This window comes from Platalea leucorodia (assembly GCF_965183815.1).
Source record: "Platalea leucorodia genome assembly, chromosome: 3".
NCBI lineage: Eukaryota > Metazoa > Chordata > Aves > Pelecaniformes > Threskiornithidae > Platalea > Platalea leucorodia.
In genome coordinates this window covers 35,489,904-35,515,985 of record NC_138825.1, presented here as the reverse complement: position 1 = coordinate 35,515,985, position 26,082 = coordinate 35,489,904, and the positions used below count along the sequence as shown (strand labels likewise).

At 49.4% G+C, this 26,082-nt stretch overlaps 1 protein-coding gene across 2 annotated transcripts in view; it reads right to left on the bottom strand.

Annotated features, from left to right (window-relative positions):
- MDGA1 (MAM domain containing glycosylphosphatidylinositol anchor 1) overlaps positions 1 to 26,082 on the bottom strand; it is a gene marked incomplete at both ends in the record, with an annotated part of 146,597 nt that overhangs the window by 11,965 nt on the left and 108,550 nt on the right. The window contains 4 exons of one of the 2 annotated variants that reach the window (XM_082305931.1): positions 8,747 to 8,881; positions 10,059 to 10,211; positions 17,451 to 17,474; positions 18,575 to 18,752. In XM_082305931.1, the coding sequence (XP_082162057.1) occupies positions 8,747 to 8,881; positions 10,059 to 10,211; positions 17,451 to 17,474; positions 18,575 to 18,752 (490 nt within the window). Of the gene's footprint in view, positions 1 to 8,746; positions 8,882 to 10,058; positions 10,239 to 17,450; positions 17,475 to 18,574; positions 18,753 to 26,082 lie in introns of both variants that reach the window. The other variant, XM_082305930.1, reaches the window with a different exon arrangement.

The following is a 26,082-nucleotide window of genomic DNA, read 5'->3' as shown; positions in this document are numbered from 1 at the left end:
GCAGCCTTCATCACTCACCGCTCTCCTAAAGCTGAGCGCTGTAGATTAGAGCATCTAAATTAATTTCAGACCCTAGAATGGACTGTCTGGATTATGGTCCTAAGGCCCTGCAGAGGGTAGATGCCAGACCATGATTTCTCATTACAAAGACCAAGCCCAAGGCAGGGCTTGAGACCTACTCTGGTGAAGCAGCTGTGAAGAAGAGCCTCCACAGGCAGCAGTGCTGGCCAGCCCATGGACAGGATCATTACACTTGCTCTGTGCCTCAAGGGAGTGAGCTGCAGCAGCCCATCTTTCTTCCCCTCCGATATTTTCTGGAATCGAGCAATCTGAAGGCAGCCAGGCAGCTCCTTCCCTCTTACTGTTGCTGTACCTGGTGGTCTCCAGAAGTGCTGAGTACTACTTTAGGGAGGAGAGGCCAGCCTGGTGGAAAATGGGAGTGTGAGGAATGTAGCAAGAAGGAGACCATGTGTAGGCAACTTTTCCCACCAATTTTGCAGACTCAAAAAGCAGAGTGAACCATAGTTGCTGTGAGGTCTGCTTGCTCCTTGTTCACCCTCTGTTTCGTGACATGCCCAGGTGCCTCCAGGCAAATGCTCTCTCGTCTCCCAGCTTTGATAACAGACCCTTTCATCTTTGCCACCAGGGACAGCTGGGTCCTTTGCGCAACTTGTGCTCAGCTTTCAGACTGAGAGCACGCACTGTGCTCAGCTCTCTCAGATGAGCTGAAACAGAAGTCTGCTTCATAGACACTGCCATGTTTAAAAGAGCACATCAGCCAGACAGGGGCAGACTGCCTGCCTCCCTTCTGTGGGCACACTTTGCAAAGACCTCACCTGGAGAGATGGGAGCCTCCCAGAGCCCCCAGAATACAAGTGGTGTGTATGTGGGAGGGTTCCTGACAAAAACCCTGCAGAAGCAGATGTACTTATACTGAGGAAGACTTTGCCTCTCTCTTCTCTATCCCTATTAACAACCTATTTCCCCATCATCACCCAGTCTGTGGTCTCTCAGTCCTGGGAGCCAAGCACAGGGCAGCTGCATGGCTGCAGGGCTTGGAGCAGATGGGCTGTTTTAGTGCGACGCTGAAGTCAGCAAGACGGCAGGAATGAGCAGCTGAGATCACATATTCTTCCTGTTGAACTGAAGACATCACTCAAAATCTGCTCTCTGGCCTCCTCCTCCGCCTGACCCAAGGAGATGTGAGAGGTGAATGTTTCAGGCCTGGGAAGTGGTTTGCTGCGGGAAGGCTGTTAGAGTAGGCTGTGTTCCCAGCTTTGAGGCAGGATGCATTATAGCAAAAGACTCCTTTCCCATTTCATGCCCAGCTGTACTTTCACAAGAAAGCTTCCAGGGGACTGGCTGAGCCAGTGAGACTCCCATCCTGGACCTGCAAACCCCTTCAATTCAAGTGCTGGGGTGCCTGTCGTCCCTGCAGAGCTCTCTCTGGGAGAGGCAGTCACTCCTGGAAGTAATGGGTGATGACTGACAGCTGTTGAGCATTTTTTTTATTTTCTGGGAAGCATTTCAATACATGTTACAAAATCATGTCTTGTTGAAGTTCAAGAACAGATTGGGATGCTTGCACAAGTAGTGCAAAATGGTTGTGCACTCTGGTCCCCCAGCCTTTATCCTGCCAGAGCACCCTGGGGTGTCTCCAGGTGTGCACCTGGAATGACCAACTTCAGTCTCCACTTGTACAATTATGGCAATGGTGAAATAGTTAATGGTCCATGGAGAGAATAGAAGAGTGACCTGGGAGGGCTAAAGAAGTAGCTGGATATGTACTGAGAGCTCCCATTTCCTCCTCAGTGTCTGTTAAGTTTTGTATCTAGCAATTTCAGGGTCTGAATAATTGATGCAACACCTGATGTCTCAGGAGACGATCAGGTTGCAGTATATCCTCACAGCTACTCAACTCTGTGCAAGGCTGCTGCTGCGAGCGAAGTCTGAATGGAAAGATGCTTTGCTGAGAGCCTGGAGGAAGGGAGGGAGGATCATAGCAGCTTCCCATCAGATGAGTAGCAGTGACTCAAATCAGGTGAGCAGGAACAAAGATGAGTGTCCTGTGGGGATTCAGGGCATCTGCAAATGAATTGGTGTCAGCAATCTGTACCCCTGACAACCTTCCCAACAAATTCTGCAGCAGGAATGTGGTCAGATCATGACTAGTAGAACAGAAGAAGAGAACTTTTGAAGAAGGCAACATTTCAGTGGCTATCTGCACTGGGAACTTGACTCAGTGATGCACTTTTAGTGAGGGGCAAGGAAAGGCGGGGATCAGTGCACCCAGATTCAAGGTACTAAGCAGAATGCCTGCATCAACATGAAGACACGTTATTCATGGAATAAAAATGACATATAGACAATCCACATCTGAATACCTTTCCCTCCTCTCCATGTCTTCTTCAGTTTTACATGTCAAGCTCTTTGGCTTAGGGATGATTCAGTCCCACATCTGCAAGCTGTGCCAAGCATGCTGTTGGTGCTCTTTATAAGTAAACACCCAACGAAGGTGTAGACACAGTATTTATTGGGCGCCAGCAAGAGTAACTGAAGGGAGTTCTCTGCCCTTGGGTATGCAGGAAGTTTGATTAGATGATGTATTGGTCCCATCTGGTCTTAATAATCTTTAAATCTATGGCTCTAATCCAAAGTTCACTGAAGTCTTTAGAAAAACAATGACTTCAACGGTCTTTGGCTCAGAGCCACTGTATTGAACTTACAAAGCTTGAATGACACTTTACAAATAGGTAGTTATCTTGCCAGGTATTTATAAACCTTGCTCATGACCACAGTATTTGACTAACTTCCCCAAAAAACAAGCAGATACTACCAGAAGAGACCACAGTCTATCCAAAGGGTCCATACCATAGCCCACAAGAAGCTGCTGGATGTCGACACAAAACATTAGTCAAATACACATCTATTGATGGAGGAATGAGTAAAGCCAAGAACCCATCTGAATAAGTGGAAAAAGAAAGAGTATTAAAAAGATTGAATACATTTTTTCATTACAAACTGTTCACTTAACTCTAACTGCAACTTGTTTTCAAAAGCCTAGAGGGAAGTGAATCATACTCATTAGGAAAATCAGCCTCCCCTCAATCAATCCAGTGATGTAATCTCTACTGTGTAGAGTTATTGCACTGGAGATAATGGCAGAGATTTAATGAACGATACATTTGTATATAAGGCAAACTTTATATATCCAACAGAATGCAGCTACCTCCAGGGTGCCACCTGTGTAACTGTGTGCAGTAGCAGGGTGCTGTGTTCATAAACAAGGTTTGGGTAGGAACTGGGAGCTGTGATGTTGAATCTTACAAAAAGGACGTCTTCATGGTTCAAATTGCTTTTACATTGACTTAGCTGGTACCTATCAATCTGTGTGACCTGACAGCTCTGACTACTGTCACTTGTCAGAAACAAGATGCAGCCACATGGCATCTGTGCTAACACTGGCTCCTATGTGTGATCATCCACCACAACCTCTCAGACACACCTTTGCACTGGTTGCATTATCCGAGTTGAAGGAATAAAGAAGCAATTCAGTTTGGCAGGCCTTCCAGATCTGTGTTTCCTACTCAGCAGGAGGGTGTCAGTGGTGACACCACCAGTGTACGTGGCCTGCCTACAACCCAGTTACCTCCGTGAAACAGCTTATGGCTTTCTTGAACTTGGATGCTGTGGCAAGTGACCTAATGAGGTCTCACTGTTTCTAGTGACTTAGAACCAAAATCCCTCCTAATGAATTCCAAACACTGTTTCTCACAGTATCTTAGAATAGAATAGAGTAGAATAGAAAAAGGAAAGGAAAGGAAAGGAAAGAGGAAAGGAAAGGGAAGGGGAAAAGGGAACGGGGAAAGGGGAAAGAGAAGGGTCTTCCCTCTTGGGAAAAGGGAAAGGTTAAGTTGGAAGGGACCTACAACCATCATCTAGTCCAACTGCCTGACCACTTCAGTCACCTCTCTAGGAAGCCTGCTCCAGTGTCTGACCACCCTCTGAGCAAAGAAATGTTTCTTAATATCTAGTCTCATCCTCCCCTGATGCAGCTGTGAGCCATTCTGACATGTCCTGTCACCGGGTACCAGGGAGATGAGATCAGCACCTCCCCTTCCACTTCCCCTCCTCAAGAAGCTGTAGAGAGCAATGAGTAGTTTACAATTTCATTGGAAGCTTCCCATCCTGATCATACATAGGAGTTGGACTCGATGATCCTTGTGGGTCCCTTCCAACTCAGGATATCCTATGATTCTATGATTCTATACATAGGCTAGACTTAGCTGGGGTGGTCAGATCAGGTCTGTGTCAGCACTAAGCTGGAACAACAGCACCTTTAACTCTCCATGAGTTTCACAGATGCTGGACACATACCAGAAAATAAGCCTGTTCCCCGATTTCTGGGAGAGAAACTGGCCAAGGTAAAACCATGACACTGCTAGTGCAGAAAGGAGGCTCAAAGTACAAAAATTGCAAGCCAAGAGCAGGGTCTTCAGGCACTGCATTCAATCAGGCCCAGCTCTTGAAGCCCAGGACTTGCCAGTTTCACTACAGGAAGCAGCTGAGCAGTCCAATCTTGCGAGGCAGCCCGGGGTAAGGAGGGGTCTTTGCCTTCTCCCTTCTCTGAGATCATATCTCATCATAACCCTGTGTGCAGTGACCACTGCTATTAAAAACACAGCAAACATAGCCTGAAAAGGATCTACCAGTGAGCTCACAAATCAGAAGGAGGCTAAAAAAATGCTGCTTGGGTACACCCTACATCACTGCTTTTACGCAGGTACCGCTGTGAGCAAGTAAAATTTGACCCAAGTGTTTTCCCCAATGAGCACAGTCACTGGCTCTCGAGATAGGGAGCTGTAGCGTCAGCAATCACTGTGTACCACGGGGACCATGATGGCCACACAAAAAGCTAAATCCACCATGGCTGAAATTTCCTCGTCTCTCTGAGCAACCATCCTCCTGCGGTCTGACCATGAAGGCATCTCTTGCTGCAGGGTCTGCGGGAGCATCCAGCAGTGGGAAGGAGGCCATGCAGATCATAACCTGGCTACCACTGAGCTAGGCGATGTGAGAGAAAGGTGGCAGGGGACTGCAGTGGGAGCAGTCCGATGGGGACACTGTCCTCTCAAAGCATCCCCCTCCCAGGCAGCCCCTGGGAAGGGAGGAAGAGGAGCCTGATGGCTGAAGTAAGGACTTGAGGATCCGCTCCCAGTTGCGGTGCTGACTCACCAAGCCAACTCGACAAAGAGGCTTTTTGAACTTGGTGACTGGTCGCTGCCGGCCGTGGCTAGCTTCCTCTCCTGAAGAAAGCAATTCCTCATTTGATATATCTGCGCCTGCTGGAAGCAAGACACCCTCGTTCGTGAATGCTTGGTGGAAACGGGATTTCTTTCCTTCCCCTCCCCCTGATTTTTGTGTTTGGGCTGGCAGGATCATAGGGCAATGTGAATGCTCACTCCGGAGGTGGCCAGAGGAAGGAAAACCGATGACCAAGTAACTTCAGAAGAATGGGAATTGCCTCCAGGGAGCTCCCCTTCACCCTGCCCTCTCATCAGCTGAGAGATATTCTACATCACCCTGCTCTGCTAGTCGCTGAATATTTTATACCATGGCTACAAACGCTCCATTTGTATTCTGTTTCTCTCTTTCGTCATATCTATTATAAACGAGTAGTGTCTGGGAACTCTCCCAGGGAAGATTTGCCTGGATGGCTATGGATATTTTATAGTCAAATTGTGAGAGTAAACCAGCTTTCAAGTTCTGTAGAGGGGGGAAAAAGGTAATAAAAGGGTTATTAAAAAAATAAATAAATGTCGGGATTTTATACAGCTTCTTTTCACAGTGACAGAGCTTCGGTTTGCTCCACGATGGAGCTGGAGCTGCTAGGAGAGGCTTGGGCTGGGAGGTGTCCTCTTGCTGGCACTGTCTGCCAACAGGAGCAATCTGATACTGCTACGGCTGGCTTGGCAGGGCTGGCATCTGGCTTGGTAGGACTGGGCTGGCACTAGGTGAGCCAGGGGTTGAGGCCGTGTCTGCAGGCATCACAGATAGCTGGCTATACGGGAAGCAAGACATGGCCCAGGGCTGTAGCGACCCCATCTTTACCTTCATATTGTCACATACGTGATACAGGTAGGAGGCCAGGGTCTGTCTCCTCATTTGACAGGGGAAGTCCTAGCGAGGAGCCCTGTATCTGAGAGGGGGCACTCTCCTCCAACCCAGGGCTAAAGAAGAAGAGCTGAAGAAACTTGCTTCACCCTCAGGCAGGCTGCCGCTTCCCCAGGTGACTCTGAGAGGACTTCAGCCACCAAGGGCATCAAGCCTGGCACCGTCCAAACAAGCTAAAGCTTGCTGGCAGGGTTGCACAACCTCCGCACAAGCAAAACCAGCCAGGGAGTAACCAATGTGCATTAGCAATGTAGATCGAGCCATTAGACCTGCTGGTGAAATAGAGCGTGTCCCAAACGCGGGTTCGTTCATGCGTGTGCAGGGATGAAGACAGCTATGCCAGAGTGCTGCCAGCATCGCAGTGAGGAAAAAGACCAAGTAGTAGAGTTAGTAAGTAGCATAGCGGGAATGATGAAAACCAGACGATGTTAGGATTATCAGGCATTCTGATTTTTCCTGGAGAGGTCTCAGTTTCACCCTGGTGCCCCAATATGTAGAAGAGAAGCCAAAACGATTACAGAATATCATGACTGGCCCTGAAAGAAACTCCAGAGCAGAGAGCAGATACAAGATACTGAATTTCAATTTGCAGACAGATATATTGTGGGTTTGCTAGACCAAGCCACATATTCCACAGGCCAAGACAAAAAGAACTTTTTCTCATTTCTTTCTCTTTCATTCTCCGACTGTCTAGTCAGTCTAATTTTAAAATAATTTATTCACTCTCAGCTCAGCAGCACACACCCTGGAAATCATCACGTGGCATATCCACCTTGCAGAAATTTATCAGCCCCTTTGTGCAACAAGGGCAAAATGGGGAGCAGACAGGGGTGGCAACATTCAGTATGAAGGGAAAAAATCAACAGATGTAAAAGGTGCCTGAAGCAGAGGAATAGAAAATGGCATTCAGCAGCTTTTGTACGTCTTGGGAGTCACTGTATCTTTTGCTCTGGGCAATTTGTGGGTGGAGCAAATGAATAAAGGGTTAAAACGCTAAAAGTCAGAAACCTGTAATGAATTGATTCCCTGGCATGTCCAGTCCACCCCACCTCCAGACAGACCACCACATGAGAGCTGTAAAGCAGAGCTTTCTTCCAAAAGCAAGCAAAAGCTGATGGGCTTTTACTTTCCCCGTGAAATGAACTTGGAAATATGACACATAGCTGTATTCCTAAAGGAAATAAAGCAAGGAGAGGGCCCCCTCCCTCCATATCTTCTTTCCTCGTCAGTCTCCCACAGGTCTGGGCCACCCTTCATTGCAATCACAAAGAATGAGATCCCTTTCAAAGCTTCCAGGAGAAGACATGTAGGATTTAGGCAGCAAGGCTGACTGACCCCAACAGACAACTGCAGGGAACAAGGGAGTTTGCCAGCCAGCATTAATAGCTGGACTCTGTCAGCTAAGCAAGACCAGCAGGTCCAGGAAAACCCGGTGTGAACCAACAGTGACAGTGCTCTGCTTGAGCAACCTACTGCCACCAGCATGAAGACAGCACGGAGCAGCCTGTCTGCAGGAGGCATACAGGTGCATACAAACACCTCTGACCTAGCCAGACTCTGAGTGCAGACAGCAAATACGAACTCTCAGAGAAAAGACGAGATGGAGACCTGCTCAGTGAACCGCAGCCCAGCCCTTACCCCCCTGGCACCCACAGGGTTAGGGTTTCAGCCTTGCCCCCACTGAGAGGAGGAGATCCCAGATTTTGCAGCTTAACCTCTCTGCCATGCCACACGTGCGCAGAGACGTGATGGCTGGACTCGGGAGCATGTTCCCTCCCAATGACATCAACGGTGCCAAGGCAGAGAGCTGTTAATTAACCCCGTTTATTGAAGGGCGGACACATTCCTGCCTGGGCCCCAATTTTTTCAGTCAGGCTCCAGTCCAGCAGGTGATTAATAACCTAGTGTGCTGTGGGAAGAGTGCATCTATTATTCAAATTAATGAAATTATAATCAAGAGGTGACGAATTAGCAATTGCTCCTTGACTGGATATGGAAACTCATTAGTGTGCCAGGCGCTTCTGGGGTGCTCACTGCACTCGTAGGCTTACGGTTAGAGAGGAGGGAGTCCGGCAGAGCAGACAGCCCCTCGGCACAGTTGAGGGAACGCGCATCCTGCCCACCCCAAAATAGCTGCAGCCACTGAAGAGCCCTCCAGTCCCACAAAGCCCCTCCATCTCCTCTCCGACAGACTGTTCACCTGGTGTCCTGCTGCCTGGAGCAAGGTGGTTGTGGCTGTGAGCAGGGGAAATGTGTGTACACGGGTACAATGCTCTTTTTTGTGGAGGGTAGGGAGCTTTATGCTAGGGGAGGAGCATGCCAGAGGGGAAGGGGTGATGGCTGACTGCAAGACACTGCCCCGAGGATGGGCTGCAACAGCCTCACAACCCTGACACTGCTTGGGTGTGGGTAAGGGACAAGCATCTGAAAGCAACAACCCATCCTGGCACTTTAGCACTGGAGTAGGACTCATGAATTGCTGGATGCAGGCACGGCTGGCAGAGAGGAGGCTGGAGGTCTTCCCTGACAGCCTGCACTAGGCTGGGGTTACCCCTCCCTGGAGGGTACTCACCGATGTGCTTCCCGTACATGTGGTAGTAGAAGGAGACACAGTAGTACTTGGCAGTCATGTTGTAGAGGGGGCTGATGAGCCGGGCTTTGTCTCCTGTCACCCGGGGCCGGGACGCCTCAATGAACATGTAATAACCTACAAAATGAGAGGGAAAGGTGGGGAAAGGCAGCATGCGCTGGGTCTCCCTCCCTGCAAGCGATGGGATGCCGGAGGCTGGGAGACCACTCCTCCTCTGACAGACATGGCCTTGCTCTTCCCATTAGCTCTGCACCCACTGCAATCCCGGCCGTAGACACTTGCAGGATGCCCGCAGTGCTGCCCCGGCCTCTGCAGTACTTAGGGGAGAGCAGGAGAGACGGGCATCAGCAGACCCGCTGCGAGCGCGCACAGCAGATGAGCCCCTGGACAGGCACACACACATCTGTCTGGGTGCAAAATGAGCCTTTCTCCTGACTGTACCGTGTAACGAGAAAACCAGAAAGAGGAGGGAGAAACCATTCCAGCCTAATTTCTTTGCCTCAAGCAGAGGGAGAGAGGATTTGGCCTAAACAATATTGTTATCTAAAGAGAACAATACCAAAGTAGTTGTTAACAACCCAGGGAGGAACAGATTAGCTATTTAATTTGTTGGCATTGTTTTCAATGCTCGATCAGGCTGGTGTACTGAACGCTAATGGGAAAAGCCATTTCCTTAGCCGGCCATTGGATGTTTCCCATTTTTTCTAAGTTCAAAGATTTGTGCTTGCATACAAATTTACTTTCCTCATTAGAGAAAGGGGAAAGTAATATCCAGCTAAAATGGAAGCACGTACTCCACGCACAGCTAGTGTGAGCAATACGCAACACCAGTCTTCTCCAGCTAGAGGTGAGGCACTTGCTGCCACCCCACAGGCAGCTCCCGCCTGGTCTCTCATGCTCCTGCTTGGTCCTAAGGAGGTCTGTTTGCCTCCCTGAGATCTTCTTTGAGTAAACAGCTGGCTAAAACCAGCAGGGCCGTTTCTAGGTGTTAGAGATGTTCTCCTACTTGTTTATCCTTTTTTTACTTCAAAGCAAGCATCAAATGGGACAAGGGCATTAGGCAGCAGGCAATTAGCTGGTAACAAGAACTAATGCTCACACTATTCCCTTAAACAAAGTCGTGGGCATTTTAATTGTGTGTTTAATGCCCATCAGTAACATGCAAATTAACTGCCTGTTCCCTGCACCCTGTGCAGAGGAGCAGCGTGTTGTGTGGAAAGCAGATCAGCATTCCACCAGCTCCCAGAGCCGTAGGACTCCTAACAAGCCAAAAGAAACCCAGAGGTGTGCCTACCCTCTGGCGTACCGCTGATGTCCGTGGGGGGCCCCGTGTTGACGGTGCGCTTGGGGTTCTGGGTCAGGGCGTTCTGCCGGGTCCAGTCGAAGTTGTCCATCTTGTCTTGCACGAAGCCACAGATCTTCTCGTCCTCAAAGCGGCAGGTGTTATCTGCGGGGAAGGGAAGGGGCTGGTCAGCTGCAGCTTTTCAAACCTCCTCCCCAAGGCTGCCTCCTAGGTGCTTGCAGCAAGTTGCGCAGCACTGCTACGCCACCACTGAGGCTCTGAGTCAAGCTGGGGACAGATGGGCAGCCCCCGACCCCAGGAAGAGGCTGAAAAGGAATATGTCCGTGATTAGTATGATTATAGAAGGGTTAATCCAGGTTGATGGATGTGATGGTCTGACGAAATGGAAGAAGGCTTTTAGGGCTAAAGAGAAAGAGAGATTCTGCCGGGAGGTCTGAGGGGGCAAATGTAGAGGAGGGTAAAAAGAGCATTGAAGGCAAACAGGCCACAAGGGCTTTTAAACCAGAACAACTTGATGGCAGAATAATTTCCCCAGGAGAGAGGAAAAAGCGCCAGCAGATGACCCCCCTTTGGGCGATATATTAAACTAAACTACAGCACACATGGAAAAAATCAGCTGTGGAGAAGAGGTCAGCTCAGTGTTACAAATGTGTCATTTAGCTACAGTACACCCAATTTATACCAGTTAAAAGGCACATTTGATATTGCAGCTTATGCTAGTTCCCCTAACAAAACAAGTCATGCAGGTAAAAGATTTTTATGTAGGATCAACCACATGTGCAATAGGGCTCGGTTTTATTACTACCACAAGACAGTCACGCCCTAGAGCAATATTGTAAGACAGGTGAAAAACCTTGTGCAGAGATATAACCCAATATGAACCTGCAGAGATTGGAATGAATTGGACTTGACCAGGCTGAAGATGGTAACCTTTGTGGTAAAAAGGTAGTTCCTGAGCCACAAAAACAAAGGCCAAGAACCAGCTTTGCATTGCTGACACAGTAGGAGAGGGATGAAGGAAACAGGCAGAAGAGAAAGAGAAGACAGGTCCAAGACCAGACGTGAAAATTGCTTTGTGCTCTGAAAGGTCCCTGGGCAGAAACTGGAGCTGGAGAATGGGCCGAGAGTGGGATCTCAGACCTCGCGAGTGGTGCAGACACAGTAAGCACAGATCTCTTTCCTTCTGCCTTTATATAAGAGCAAGGAGGTGTGCTATGAAACTGAAAGATAAAGTACTTAAACGCCATGAAAGAACACATACAGAAAGGACAACAAGGCTCCTGCAAAGGGCTTGGGATGTGCTAAACACCTCATCCATGGCATGCTGGTGCAAGACTCAACTTTTTGGGGTTTACCCCCCACACTGTTCCTGTTATCATGCCCAGATGAACAGAAGCCCAAATGCCTGCTTGGGCTCCTGCATTCCTGAATCTCCAGTGGTGGTTTGCTCTGGTCCCTGGGCAGGAGGCTCTCTGTCCTAGCATGGGTGACTCTGGCAGGACATGTAGGGCAGAGCAGGGCCAGCAACCTATACACTGGATGCCAAGGATGGGATGGGCAAGGGAAGCTTTCTGCAACGCCAAAAGCTCCAGACATGGTACATTGCGATGGTAGGAGTTTCATACACCTGCCACGGACACCAAAACCTACCATCTTGTACTAGAGAGGAGAGACTACCCATGAAATGAACAGCGTCTTGACACTGAGATGCTGCACCACCTGGTTCCTACCCTGCAGTTAAGGCCCCCCCCATCCCCTCCCATTTGGAAATGAAAACAACCGTCATCCAGACATGAAAAACCTGCAGACCCCTGTGGTAAGGAAATGGGATTCTCCACGCTGTTGTTCTCCCTTCTTGCCTGTCTCTCTGCAGCATTCCACCAAAGCAGTGAGAAAAGAGGAGGCAGCCTCCTGCTGTGGCCCACAAAAAGGTCTATGCCACCACAGGTTGGGCACTGTGCTGCCAGCCATGGGCTTGGTTCACGGACCAGGGCAGCTGGGTTTTCTGTAAGCTCAGCGGGAAACGCCGCTCCTGCAGGCTGAGCACAGCCATCGGGAGCTCGGCTGGGCTGGCCACTTAACTGCTGATTAACCCTGGCTAAGTGCTTTCCGTTCAATCTGCTCATTTCTAATTAGCATCCTAATCCAAATTAGCCACTGCTCTGAAGTGCCAAGCACGGGGGGCACATGGCAGCTGGAGCTGAAGGAGGAGGGAGGAGCAGGGAGCCGATGACGATGACGGGGCAGATGCCTGTGGGGTCTGAGGCAGGGCAATTGTGTAGGCTGGCGGGCCCCTTTCATCCCCAGCACAAGATGATGGAGGGGGAAAAGGGTGAGAAAGAAGCTTTTAAGGGTCCTTCCCCAGCCCTCATGGCTGAGGAGGGAGTTCATGGCTGCACCAGGCACCCACTGGTCCTTTGAGGAGGGGCTGGAGCCCACAAGCTTTCCGATAACACCCCAGCTTCTCTCCATCGGACCAAAGACAAACATTTGTGTGGCTCCAGCTCACAGGCTCCCAGCTGCAGTTAGAAGACACAAGTTTTCTCTTGCAAGGGCATTATCCCACATAGCAGGATCCACCGTGACTGTCCTTTTGCAATCAAGGGGACCGGGATGGTTTGCACCTCTGACCCTGTTGTGTACGTGGACCTTCAGAGGAGAAAGGTGACATCTTTCTCCAGCAGAAAACCCCCTTAAGAGGGAATATCAGGTGGAAAGCAGAGCTGAAAGCTGTAACACAGAGGCCAGACAGGCAACTGATTGAGAGGGAGTAAACCCACAAAGGACGAGGCACAGAAACCAAAGGAGAGGCAGATTAAGAAGAAAGCCCAAGCTCAGGTGGAGATCAGAGAGAGCTGTGCAAGACAAGAGGACCGAGCACAGTATTCCCAGCTTTGTGCCAAGGCCTGGTTGTGCCAGCTGTAAGAAGCCCCCCCCACTCATGGGATGAGACTGCTCAGAGAAGAAGACTCGAAAGCCTGAAGAGAGCTCTTTTAATGCCAAAACAGGGCCCTGACTCCACTCTCTCCTCTCATTCAGATGCAGCTACTTCCAGAAGGCAACACTTCTAGCAGAAAGCATAAAATAGAGAAGGGTCCTATGCACCACAGATACTACAACATGATCAGGCTTATGTGCAACACCATTTGCTGTGCAGGAGTCTATAACTACAGCACATTGCCTCTGCCTAGCTTGGGATTTCGAGGCACTTTGCAAGAACTAATGAACACGGCTTTTTAACATCTCTGTGAGGTTGCAGTGCCTCTTTCTATATATCTCCTGCATTACACGTGGGGAAACAGACAGACAAAAGTATGGAGACACACGTTTAAGGTCAGAGCAGGCAGCACCAAAGCTGGAAACAGAACCCAAGTGCTTTGACTCCTGGTCCTTTGGTTTAAAACACGCCACAGGAAGGCAAAGCTCTGGCGTTTCTCTGAGCTAGTAGTGGAGATGCCCAGAATAACTAGGAGATGTTCAGTGTGGTTTGGGACACTGCCAGCACGTCACCTCTGTATGGTTATCAGCAAGGCTCACCAGGAGAAACCTGGCACATCCAGCTGAAAAGAAAACCTCTAAATGATCTGCTGTGTCTCAGAGGCCACAGCGGTGATCTAACTGTTGACCTCAGCGGTGTGAAGCAAACCTTCTTGCAGACTCACACCATCTGCCAGGGATCCTGGCTCAGCACTGCGGTGCAAAGGAAGCTTCCTGTTTAAAAATTAAACAGTGGATTTAAATATTGAACACAGAAGTTGTTCTCTGGATTGTTAGAGGCAAGGTGGAGGTGGCAGGGGAGCCAGTTCCTCAAAGGCTGGAGTTATCACTGTCTTCACCAAACAGATTTCCTTGGCAGGCGTTGCAGTGGTGGCAGCTCAAAGTGCAGAGATGTTTGCTCCCAGTTACAGACACCTCCCTGTATTCCCAGGGGAGAGACCCTCTGCCGTGGCTATTAGCATTTCTCGTTGCTTTGCCTTCTTGAGAAACATAATGGAGGTTTTCGTTTCAAGTCCTTAGGGCGAAGCCATCCCTGGTCCTGAAATTCTGGCTGCCAGATGAATGCAAAAAATTATAATCCTACTCTAGGTGCAGACTATGGGTGAATAGCAGATGGAGCACACTTCAATAAAATTGCCTTCGTCATTTGGCTGTGGTCTGATGACTGAAACTGGCTTGGAGCATGGTCCCTTATGCTCCAAGCCTCAGCTCTGTCGCAGACCTGCTGCGTGACCCACGGGCTATCACTTTCTCTCTGGAGATCAGTTTCTCCATCTAGAAGATGAAGACAATGAAAACTGTATTGTAACCTGAGAGTACGTTGGGATCTAAGAAAGCGCATTTAACAGCCTTTTCCATGGTAAGTTCCTAAAGCATTTATAACCAGTAATGGAAGAAAGCTTCACAATACTGTAACTGGTTGGGTCAAACTGGATTGCCATCTGCTTTGATATCTCCATCTGCACCAAGGGGATAATATGGCCCAGACAATCCTATTTGCCATCATGATACAAGGAATTGGTGGCACTCACCTTTTTTAACCTTCGTGTTACACACATTCCTGAGAAATGGGCACAGATTTGAGGAATCCAACTCTAAACACCAGGCTCACATCTCATTCCCACATGTTCACACCAGGACAACAAGCTCAGATTCCTCTGGACTATGAGGTGTTATCAGAGACAGGACGCACAAGTACTAGACAGTAAGCAATGAACCAGGGTAATCTACAACAACCAGCATCTGGTACTGATCACCACTCACTGTACTCGTCCATGATCCCAAAACATTTTAGCACCACACACAGCCAGACTGCAGATATATGAGAAATAGTGTTGCTGCTCTGGAAGGGCAAGACACACCAGCCAAGAGAAAAAAAAAAAACAGAAATCCCATATGCTTCTTAATGCCCTCATCACCAAGGTTGCAAGGCTACATCTGCTAGAACCAGGGAAACCAAACCATGCACTGCTGATGAGCTGGAATAGCTTGCGGGGCAGCACTGCAGGGTTTGGGTTAGAAAGTGAAGGCTATATCCAAATGAAATTGCAGGGGAGAGGTAAGAAGGACAGAGCAGATTCCCCAGCACTGGAATTTAGCCATGACATTAAAATGATCAGTTATTCTAAGAGATCCTTAAGGTAATACCTGAGAATTTAGATAATTCTAAGACAGTTTTTTAAAGATAAATTCTGGTTTTTAGAACCAGATTAACTGATTTTTAAGAGTTACTGTCAGTCTTACTGCTAACCTCTAAATAGTTGAAATCCTCAATGCCTTTTGTTCAGTTCCTCTGCTTTTACTTTGCTTTTGCTTTATAACCCTAGTACCTGGCTCTGTAACCATGCCACATGCATGCCTGCCCCAATGTCATTAACATCTTATTAGGCTGAGAGAGAAAATGCATGAAGAAATAATTGTATTAAGTGACTCTCAGAGTTTGTAAATTAATCACCATTGTGCATGCCCTTGGATCAGGCTGCCACAGGCATTAATCATCTAATCTTTGCCTTTCACTTGAGAGCTCTCACTGTTTGCTCCCAGAATTTGGCTGGGCAGCCTAGCGTGAGGATACCTTTACAATCCTGTCCCAACCCTTTTCTCTGGGGGTGGTGGTAGCAGGGAAAGTGGGAAAATAAGAGGTAGTAGCAGGGATTTCCGTGTTACTGGGATGAGAGTCTGGGAACTGAGCTGTGGCCCGGAGACAGAGCTAAGAGCCTTTGGGCTCATATTTCACTGGCAGCAGGTCTGAGTGGAAGGGACACCTCTGAACGCAAGTGGGGTGGGTGCAACTTTAGGCAGTCCATCTCAAGGCGCTAACTCATGGGCGAGACCCTGATGGCTGGCTCAGGGGCCCCAATATCCAGCACAGGCTGGGTAACTTGTATCAAGGAGAAACCCTAAGTGTTCAGTTTACTGCATGAAAATACAAGTGTGGCTGAGTTATCCTCCACCATAGGCAAATTTCATGCAGTTGTTCTGGTCTCAATCAAGCTGCCAAAGCAACCCCAGGCGAGCAGTCTGAAGGCTCAGTTTATGAAGACCCAAAGAGACTGATACAATTAGGACCAAAGTTGCTCTGGCTTTACCAGTGATTTATGTAGTGTAAAAGCAACTGGCAAAAGGCCAGATTTTGTCACTTCCTCCTGTGGGCTGGGATGCTTGCTTCCTCCAGCAAATACCGAGGGACACATTCTGGGGTGGGCCCCTGGCAATATGCTCAGTGTTTCCCAGCAAGTCTTCTACGGAGAATGTTTAAGGAAGACCAGAAAGTGGGGAAAAGTAAAGCAAAGGGAACCAAGAATTAGAGCCACAAAATCCCTCTGCCTTTATAAGAAGCTCCTGCTCTCAGGCAGAGTATGGTTCATCAAACCGTCCTCAGAGTGTGAACTTGCAAGAGTGAATGCTTCATGGCTGCCTTAACAAGACAACCCCATACCCTGATTCCTGGCTGCTGTTGCCTAATCCTGGCTTCTTCCCACTGCTACCCTGCAGTGCAGTAGTAGCACTTGCCTACACATACACAGAGTAATATATAAAAAACTCAGTGCTGGAAACAGGGAGAAAGAAACAGCTACATGGAATCGCCTGCTCCCCGTGGACCACCAGCAAGTAGTCTGCCCATCTCTGCCCTAGAGCTTTGCCTGGGCTTATATCCAACAATCGAAGCAAAGGGACTTTGTTTCATCCCCTGAAGATCACTCCACCACCACTTACAGCATGCTAGAAATCCTCTTTTATGCTCGATGGGCACCATCATGTTCTTGTTAAAGATCACTGTTCTGAGACGTTGTGTATTCTGCTCTCAAAATCAATGGGAACTCTGGGTGCTCAACAAGGATGGGCCTGCATCTTGGCAGGAATGACCAGAAGGTAAATAAGCAAGTAAACAGTGATGACGCTGGAGGGAAAGGAGAAAGGGACTATGCTCAAGGAGTCTGCAAGAAGAACCAGATCTGAGCTGGAGACTGCTCCATACCAGCCTGCAGAGATGTCAAGTGGTATCTTTCCTGGTCAGAAGAGGATGGGGGATATACATTCCTTAAACACAGATATTTTGGGGAACATTTAGTAACCTGCTTACTGAATGCAGATTGCTAGTGTTAGAGGGAGGGTGGGTTCAAGATCATAGCCTATCCAGTCACAGAGATATCAGGTGTGAGTGGGCGGTATATCTCTGGTGTATATCTCCTGGCAATAACTCAAGGTACAACAAATGGCATTACTAACTGGAAGCATTACTGTATGCAACTTCATCCTCTTTTGGGGAAAAAGATTTAGCAAAGCCAGCTGTGTATTCCAGCTGTTTGGGTTTCCTGATCTGCTGGAGCACCTGACTAACATGCATTACATTCAAAACATAAATACAAAGGTCTTGTTGCTTACCTGTTGGGTTGGGATAGTTGATTGCTGGAAGAGGAAACAGAAAAACAAGTCAGAACAGCTAGTACTCCCTCAAATCGCAAATCACAATCAAAGTCTGAAAATAAAACAAACACATCAAGAAAGGTCATAGATGCACAAATCTTCTAGCAGCATCCCTGTGAAACAGCAGTGCTCGGTGTCTGCCTTCGTGATGGAACAAGATGCTGACTCTCTGATCCAAGCAGCAGCAGCCCTTAAGAAAACCCCACTTAAGGGGTGATCCCAGGATTGCACAAGGGAACCCTTCTGGCAACCCAAGCAGTTTGTTTTTGGAGTACCCAGTGGGATAGCACCTACTTAGATACCAAAGCTTGGTGTCTAAGAGGGACATCAAAACAGTTTGAGACACTGTGGAAGTCTGAGACAACAGGTATGCTGGGGACACCAGACACGTTGTCACTCCACGGGACAAGAGGGTTGTGTGAAATCATGGAAACACAGGAGGAGGGGGATCTGTACTTTCTGCTGAAATACAGGGGCCAAACTCCTGAGGGGAGTAAAGAAATCATAAAGTTGTGAGAACGAGGAGAGTTGTTAGCTGTTGGGATGCTGGGGAGAGAAGCACGGCCAATGTACATCAATGGGATGATCTGGGATTCAGGGTATTGGACAGAGCTACAGGTTTACTAGCGACTAGTTAGGAAAGGAACCATGCATTCAGCTCTAGAAAGAACTGAAGCCCCCTCAAATCCTAAATCCTCTTACTTTTATGGGCATGTGGCTAATAATAGGCAGGGTCCAGTGGCTGTCCTCTAAAATATGCCATTGGGCCAGGGGAGGCTGCAGCATGGCCTGACCAGGGACTGGGGTTTTGAGGCTCTCCTGCCCACAGAGTGGAGAGCGCGAGTGAGAGCTGCTGAGTGAAGGATGAGTGGCGACTGGCCCTCAGAAGTCTCTATCTAGTGCTCTGCATTGATGGCAACAGCCAAAATACAGCCAAATGTGATAGCACCGTGCCATCAAAACTCCATAGAGCAGAGAGATCCACCCAAGGGTCACAGGAGACAATGTCTATGCATGCCCATGTCCCTAGGCCTGAGGCTCAGACCTGCTCTTGTAGCCAGGACCGAGGAGGAGACACCTACGTTCCATGTACTGGATGATGCGGGAAGCCATATCCCCAGCTCCAAAGCTGGTGATGGGTGTCAGGCGAACTTCATAGCTCTGAGGTACTTTCAGGTTGGGCAAGATGTGCTCCAGCAACAGGCCTTTCTCCATTTTCTGCACAGGAATGAAGCTTTGGATGGTATTTCTCTGAGCCAGCTGCATAGAAAAAGAATCCACAGTGTTACAAAAATCCTGAAACTGGAGACCTGAGGGATCCTATCCACCATCTAACACCCTGTTCCTCCTCTTCCTATACAAACAAGTACACCTGGTTTATCAATGAGATCTTCATGCGGAATTGGTTTGAAAATTCCCAGCCCTGGTACAGAACAGTGATCAGGAACCTGAGCTCTCCCTGAAGGAAAGCCTTCGGGTTCTCCTGACTGCGGGGACGACTTGAACAGGTCCTGGAGCAACTGTGTGTTGGAACCGACGTCTCCAAGAGGGGAGGAATGAACCCAATTCACCTTTATTAGCGCACCAAGGTCCCGTGTGCACTCAGCATGGCATTTTGCCAAGATACCCTTCAGTTCACAATCACTGCTGCAGAATTTATTCATTTGCTGCCTGGGTCCTGTGGCATTTCATTGGGACCTGTCTCCTGCCATGCTTCCTCATCACCCTTCCATAGGATTCGCCCTTGAACCCTAGCTCACGCTGCCTCTGCAGACCAGAGCAAGGGGTCTAGTTCAAGTCAGTGGTCCTCTGGAGTCATCCATAGGCTCCCTCTTTCTCTGGTGCCCACTGAGGAAGGAGCTGAACCATGCTAGCTGAAACATACCAGCCTGCACATTGTTCAGTCTGCTAAGGCAGCAGGGAATTTTCAAGAAAACAATGGGGAAAATATCGTTGTCAAAATCACCACCACTAAAATTGATGAATTATGTGTCAGTGAAACTTCCCTGCCACAGTCATGCTTGCTTGGCGGGGGAAGGACAAGAACAAGGATTGTATTGTGAAGATACAATTTCCTGCCTGTTGCTGTGCAGTGCCTGGATCCTTGTGGCAAGATTTGGTCCTGATAGGTTATTGGGGATGCTGGTCCTGGTAAAAAGACCTTCAGCAGGGCTTTCCATGGCCCAGTGTTCCCTGTCCCAGCCACTAAGCCTCCCCCTGCCTTTGATATATCCTCTAGGCTGACAGGTTTCATCACAAAGGCAATTCTGATAGGCGGGCTCAGTGTTCATCATTAACTCTGAAGTTACAGGATGACTGGAACAGGGCTGCAGGGAGGAAGGTTTACAGCAAATCTGTCAGTGTGGAGAGTGGGACAAGAAGATGTAGTGAGGGCATGGCAGGAGCGAAGGCCATCAGCAAGGCAGGGCAGGGGAGCAATGCAGATGTGGTGCTCAGTAAAACAAGCACATGCAATCCCTCCTCTGCCTGCCTCCAGCCCTAACGTACACAACCCTAAATTCAAACTCAGAAGCAATGGCTACCACTGGAGAGCTTCCCATGCCAGAGCCCTGTTCATTTCCAACACGGCCTGGACCCACCTCCTCACCCGAGCTTATCTGCCCACAGGCTGGACAGTGCTCCCAAGTGAAGGGGCAGGGCTGGACCAGATCCTGCCATGGTACTGTGTTGGGGCAGGAACTGGCCCCTGGGAACCTGTGGCTGCATGTGGTTCTCACAGTGAACAACTTTGTACCTGCCTTACAGACTGTACCTAAGAGAGACCTTTGTACCTAAACAGATCAGGGTGCAAGTTGCTTAAGGAACTGCTTTCTGCACCCTCCTCCTCCTCCTCCCCCAGGCAAGATGGGTGAGAGGGCTGGGAACTGCTCGGTGCCTTCCCATGAGGCATCTGGGAGCAGTCCCGGCGGGCAGGACCAGGGCAGTGACTCTGGGAACCAAGCATGAACTTGGCACCGGGTTGCTGCCAGGATCCATTCGCATCAACAACGCCCCATGTGCATGCATGCAAGCTGGGTGCTGATCCAACTGGCATGCCTGCCACTCAGCCCTCCCATCTGCCAGCCCTCTGCACCGCCACTCTGCCAAGCAAAAGCAGAGCCGGCTCCTAGTGGCAGTCATCTCACCTGGGATCACTAGCACCAAACCCTTAACTATCTGGGAAGAGAGGAGAGGTCATAAGCCAGAAGCAGGAGGCTGGAGCGGTGTGGCTCCTGGCACTGGGCTTTTTGGGGAGTGGAGCCTGACTCAGGGTCTGGTGGCAGCTCCTCCCCGCAGGCTGCCATGAGCCAGGGCACTGGGAAGGCAGTCAGCAAACAGGAGGAGGTCAAGAGCCATTTCCCTCGTCTAGACATAACCTTTAGAAGAGAAACAAAATGGAGAGTCAGAGAGAAGCCTGAGGATGAGATTCAGACAGTGCAAATTCCACCTCAGCTGGGAGTTAGGTGGAATTTGGGTATCTAAAGCCTCTGGGAGCAATGTCAAATCACTTACTCTCCCACATCACTTAATCCAGGACAAACTGAGAAATCAGCCTCCAGTCTGGACTGCAAAGCTTTAGATCCTCCAGTTGAGTCTATCCTCAGGGGCATGTGGGTTTAACCAAATAAATACCTGACTGCCACCCACATATGGCTGTGAAACAGAAATTAATAAAGGCACATATGCCCCCCATGGGTAACAACTGTCCTGCTTCCCAGGAGAGACCTGGATCACTAGGTAACAGGAAAGGCACAGCCGAGGCTCGGCATGTACCTCCTCTTGGAACACAGGGGAAAAGTTTTGCAAGAGTCTTTTCCCTCCACCAAATACTTCGGACCCAACTCTTCTCTCAGCCTTTCTCCTGTTTGTATTCAACCCGCCACTTGGACAGACCCAGGAACTGGCTGCCAGCAAGGCTGCCCTCTGCACATCCTTACTACAGTCCCTACAGTCCTGGCATCCCAACAGAACTGGCCCAGGATATCTTTGGAAAGACTGGCTCTTCTGGGTGAAAAGCAGCATGGGCCAAATGTATCCCCTGCGCTAGCTGCAGCCATCAGGAAAGGGCCAGATGTACTGCCAGCACAGTTTAAAGGGCATGAAATTAGTGCAAGGGAGAAAAAGGGGACAGCTCCAGCCAGCTGCTCGCTCTGTGCACACAGAGCAGGTGCCAGCTTGCAGCCACTAGCACAGGTCCAGCAGACCGAGACATTAAGGCCAAGGTCTGGGTCTGGCTCTGCCTCCCCCTCCCTAAACATCCTTTGCCTCCCTGATTGCCAGGAGCAAGTCTTTAGAGAGCTGCACGCATCAGTCCAGCAGGAACCCACTTTTTAATCCTCCACTTCAATCACCTGCTGCTGCCCTCATTCTCCTGCTCTGTGCATGCTTTTCTCCCATGCTACCCTGGTACCTTCTTCCCTCCACCCCCTCCTCAGCCTCCTTCTTCCTTCTGATCACGCTGGCCCAGTGCGCCAGCTTAATATTGCTCTGGTGCAGTTAATAAAGCAGAGGCAGGCACAGAGGACAGTGAAATGCTGGCCACCTTATTAGAGATGCTGAAGCCTCAGTGGAGGATCTCACGCAACAAACTCATTCATCACCAGGCTCGGGATGCTGCCAGTGGGGCCAGAACAAGAGCACAGCGCAATGCGCAGCCTCATCTCTGCCCTCACCTCCTTTCATTTCCAATAATGAGAGGGAGGGGATGGGAAGGGAAAAAAACAAACAAACCCACAGTTTCTAGCAGCTGGCTGTGAATATCACACAGGCTGCAGAGGGAAGAACGTTCTTGCAGAATGGGTTTGCTAAAAACACCTTACAAAGGGCAAAATCAGCCCTGCGTGGGATATATGTGTTCACAGGCACAGTGTGCAACCTGTCCCTTTCCCCTGTCACTTGTAAGCAGTATTAGCAACCAAGGGAGAGCACACTCACATGCTCATATGGACTTAGCCATCAAGCCTCCGGGACCTGCAAACTAGATCTACCCTTTTTCATTCCTCACCATCACCTTGTGTTGGTAGGTATAGTCTGCTCAGTCCTCCATCTTATCATTTGAGCTGGCTCATGATGCTTAGAGAGTGGTTGTCCCACTGCGGCCAGCCGAGCCAGCTCGTAGTCCAGGAACACACACCAAGAGCCTCAGAGAAAAAGGCAGGATGCCACACTACCCCTGCCCCCTGCTTCCATCCCAGCTGGGACACTGTGACAGCAGAGGGGTCCAAAGCATGACACTGCCACATCTACGTTTTCTGTTTATGTAGGCTATTAAAGGAAAAAAGGATGTTGTTTTCAGACTGAATGATGTTTAAGCCAGGTACATATCGGCTAACAGACATAATAAAGCCGAAGCATATTAATACACGCATCTGTCAATAGTAATGTTGCAGTCCTGCTCAACAAACCGCATCACGGATTCACAAGCCCATGATAACCCTCCTGTGCTGGGACTTGGTGTGACCTGTGTAGCTACGCACATGGTCTCACAACCAGCTGCACATTAAGCAGCTGCATGCTTGTTTGAGGGAGAAATTAGAAAGAAAACCTGTTTCATCACCAAGCCCCAGGGAACTGTTGCAAACACCAGCTAGAAAAACGTACATTAAAATCACGCAGATTCCCCAACAAGCTGACCGGAGCAAAGAAACTGCTCTGCAGGCATCCAGCTTCCCAGCATTACTATTCACTCCTGCCACTCTGTCCTTACTTGTCCTGCTTCTTCAGCAACTTCTCAGCTCAGGGCACGAGCGCTAGCTCTGCTTTCCAGTATCTCCCCTCCAAATCCTTTCCATACACCCTCACTGTCTCTCCCTTTTTTCTCAGCCTCATTCAAATTCCCCTGGCTGCTCCTTCCTGCAGCACAAACAAGACGGGGGCGGCTGCCCGCGCTCCCACTCCGTCCTCGCCAGCTAACCGCAGATGTGGGGCGCTGGGAAAGCTCCCAGCTCCCATCGCCAGCCAGGCTGGCCTCTCCGAAGGGAGAGGAGACAGCAGACAAAGGCAGGCTGGTGTGGCGTAGCAGCCTCACATGCAGGCTCCCTCCCTCCGGCAGGCTCTTCCTTGCTCCCCATGCAGGTCCGCAGAGGAGAACAGACAGATGCTGTCCCTGGCACGCGTGCAGGCGGGGCGTTAGGCTGAGTCCCGTCCCCCTCCCATCTCTGGAGAGCAGACATGCACGGGACCAGGAGCTGTGCAGAGCCTGGTGGTGCAGGAAGCATAGGTATCTCAAATAGGTTTGAAAGAAGCACGGGGCGACAACGTGGACAAAACAATCTTCGACTGCCCGTGCAGCTGGTGGGCCGCACTCTTCAAGCAACCAGCAATTACGGTGGTCTTCAAAGCTCAGCACCCTGGCAGCAGTAGGTGCAAGGGCATCTGTGTCTCTCATGCCCAAGAGAACAGTCTCAGCCAAGCTACCCAGTTTCTCATCAGGCATAGACATCCCAGTTTAGCATGGTCCAGGGTCCTGAAGAAGGTGACAGCAGCAGAAGGGCACTTTTCCTCTAACAGGCAATACCACTCAGGATGTGAAAGAGCCTCCCATTTTTACTCTTTGCCAACAGTCTTGGACACATTACAGACACAGCTCTGTCCTAAGGTGCTGCAGGCACCATCTCGTATCAGATTTCCCCTGTGGCTGTGACTGCCGTGAACTCATCCCAACAAAATCCAGCTAAGACACAGCTGCTCCCTTCCAAAGGGAGTGTCGTTCACAAAGACCAGAAACAATCACACCATCACCCTCATCGTGATGGAACTGGCAGTGCCTGTGGCCTTAAACTGGTGACAGCCAGGAAAGATACTCCCAAGCACCCCATCCTAGGGAGTGAAAGGGGCTGAGCTTTGTTACGGTGCTAGTGACAACTCCTGGGATGAACACGGGGCTCTGCAATGCAAAATACCCTGCTACCTCAGCAGACATGCCTTGCCCTCAACTTCTGCCCCAACTGCACCTCCAAAACCACAGGATGTCTTGCAGAAAGGTAACTTCAAAGGGTTTAAATGGCACGGACTTCTTACAGTTAAAAAAAAAAAAAAAGGAAAAGATGATGACAGGATTTATGTGTGTCAGAGTTTACAGTGTCAAAGATAGAGAGCAAATTATGCAAGGGCCAGACCCATTCTCCATTGCTGGAGAATAAGAGCCTAGAAGATGAGTTCCATGTGTAGAAATAAGATCATTGTAAATTCCTTGGGAAAAGAGGAATGAAAAATGCTCAGAAACAGGGGCAGGAGGGAGGTGGGGACAGAGAATTTTAAGAACCTCTCCTGAACATGAGGCTCCAATATTTTCCGCAATGATGGAAAAATGTGCCATAAATCTGACCCTTCTCTCCCACTTCTTCCCATGGACTGACACACAGCAACGCATTGAGATTCTAGTCCTTGATGTCACCTTAACACCACAAGACAGAGCAGAGGAAGATGGTTTGTCTTTGACATTGCAACAGAACACCACAGATTTGATTCTTGCTCTCTGTACTTTGGCAGATGGATAAAACCTCTCTTTACTGGCAGCCCCCTCCTATCCTCCAGGAGTTCTGAGAAGGGAAAAGCACGGCCACGTTCAGGGACACAGCAGGGGAAGTATAGTCCTGGCTGACAGAGTCCAGTCCCCTGTCACCACAGGGCATTACCTTTGCTTATTCATTTTATGAATGCACCACATCCCATCTTAAAAGCCATTCCCGTTTGCCCGGCTGCTCCCACTGGATGGCTGTTCCAAAGCCTGACCGCCCTTATGTTCTCATTTCCAGCCTGAATTTATTCACAAGCAGCTTACACCCTGTTGATCTTGTGCCAGTATTGTCCTCTAGCTTAAACAGCTCTTTTCCCTCCCTGCTGCTTGACCCCCTGATGTTTTTATAGACAGCAATCACACCCCCTCTCAGCCTTTGCTTTGCTAGGCTAAACAAGCTGAGCACTCTATGTCTCCTCTTGTAACAGACTCTCACTTTCCCTGACCTACTCTATAATTGTTTTCTGCATGATCCCACTTGCTGGAGGTGGGTATTCCAGCCCTCCATATAGGATGCAGTAGCACTTCTCCACCTTGCCTGGAAGCACCTCAGGCTTCACCTAGGAGTACATTTGCCCTTTCTTACACCTGCATCTTACCAGCAGCTCCTTGAAGTCAACTCACTCACTCACCTCGTTCCTCCACTTCAGTCATTTCCCACTGATGAGCTCCCAGCCTGTAGCAGATTCCTCTGATAGCATTCTCCACATGCATGACCTTGCATTTGTACTACTGCATTTCATCCCACCTGAACCACTCAAGTAGTTTTCCATCTTTCAGATCTACCTCACAATATCCTGATCCTCCACTGAGGTGACACTGCCTCCCAACCTGGTGTCAGCTGCATGAAATTTCAGCAGCACAATCCTAATAGGGCATCCTGATCTGACTGGCTGGTATCAGCCATGGGGAGGATGACTGCCCCCTCAGCAGGGTAGCTGCTATCTGGAAAAGCCATTTGGGTAAGTTTCGGGTAGTGGAGAGATTTGGTTTGGATATGAAGACAGTCACTGTAATGTTTCTCTATAATCTCTCACCAAACTTCCTGTGCTTGTCAGATTCGATTAAAAC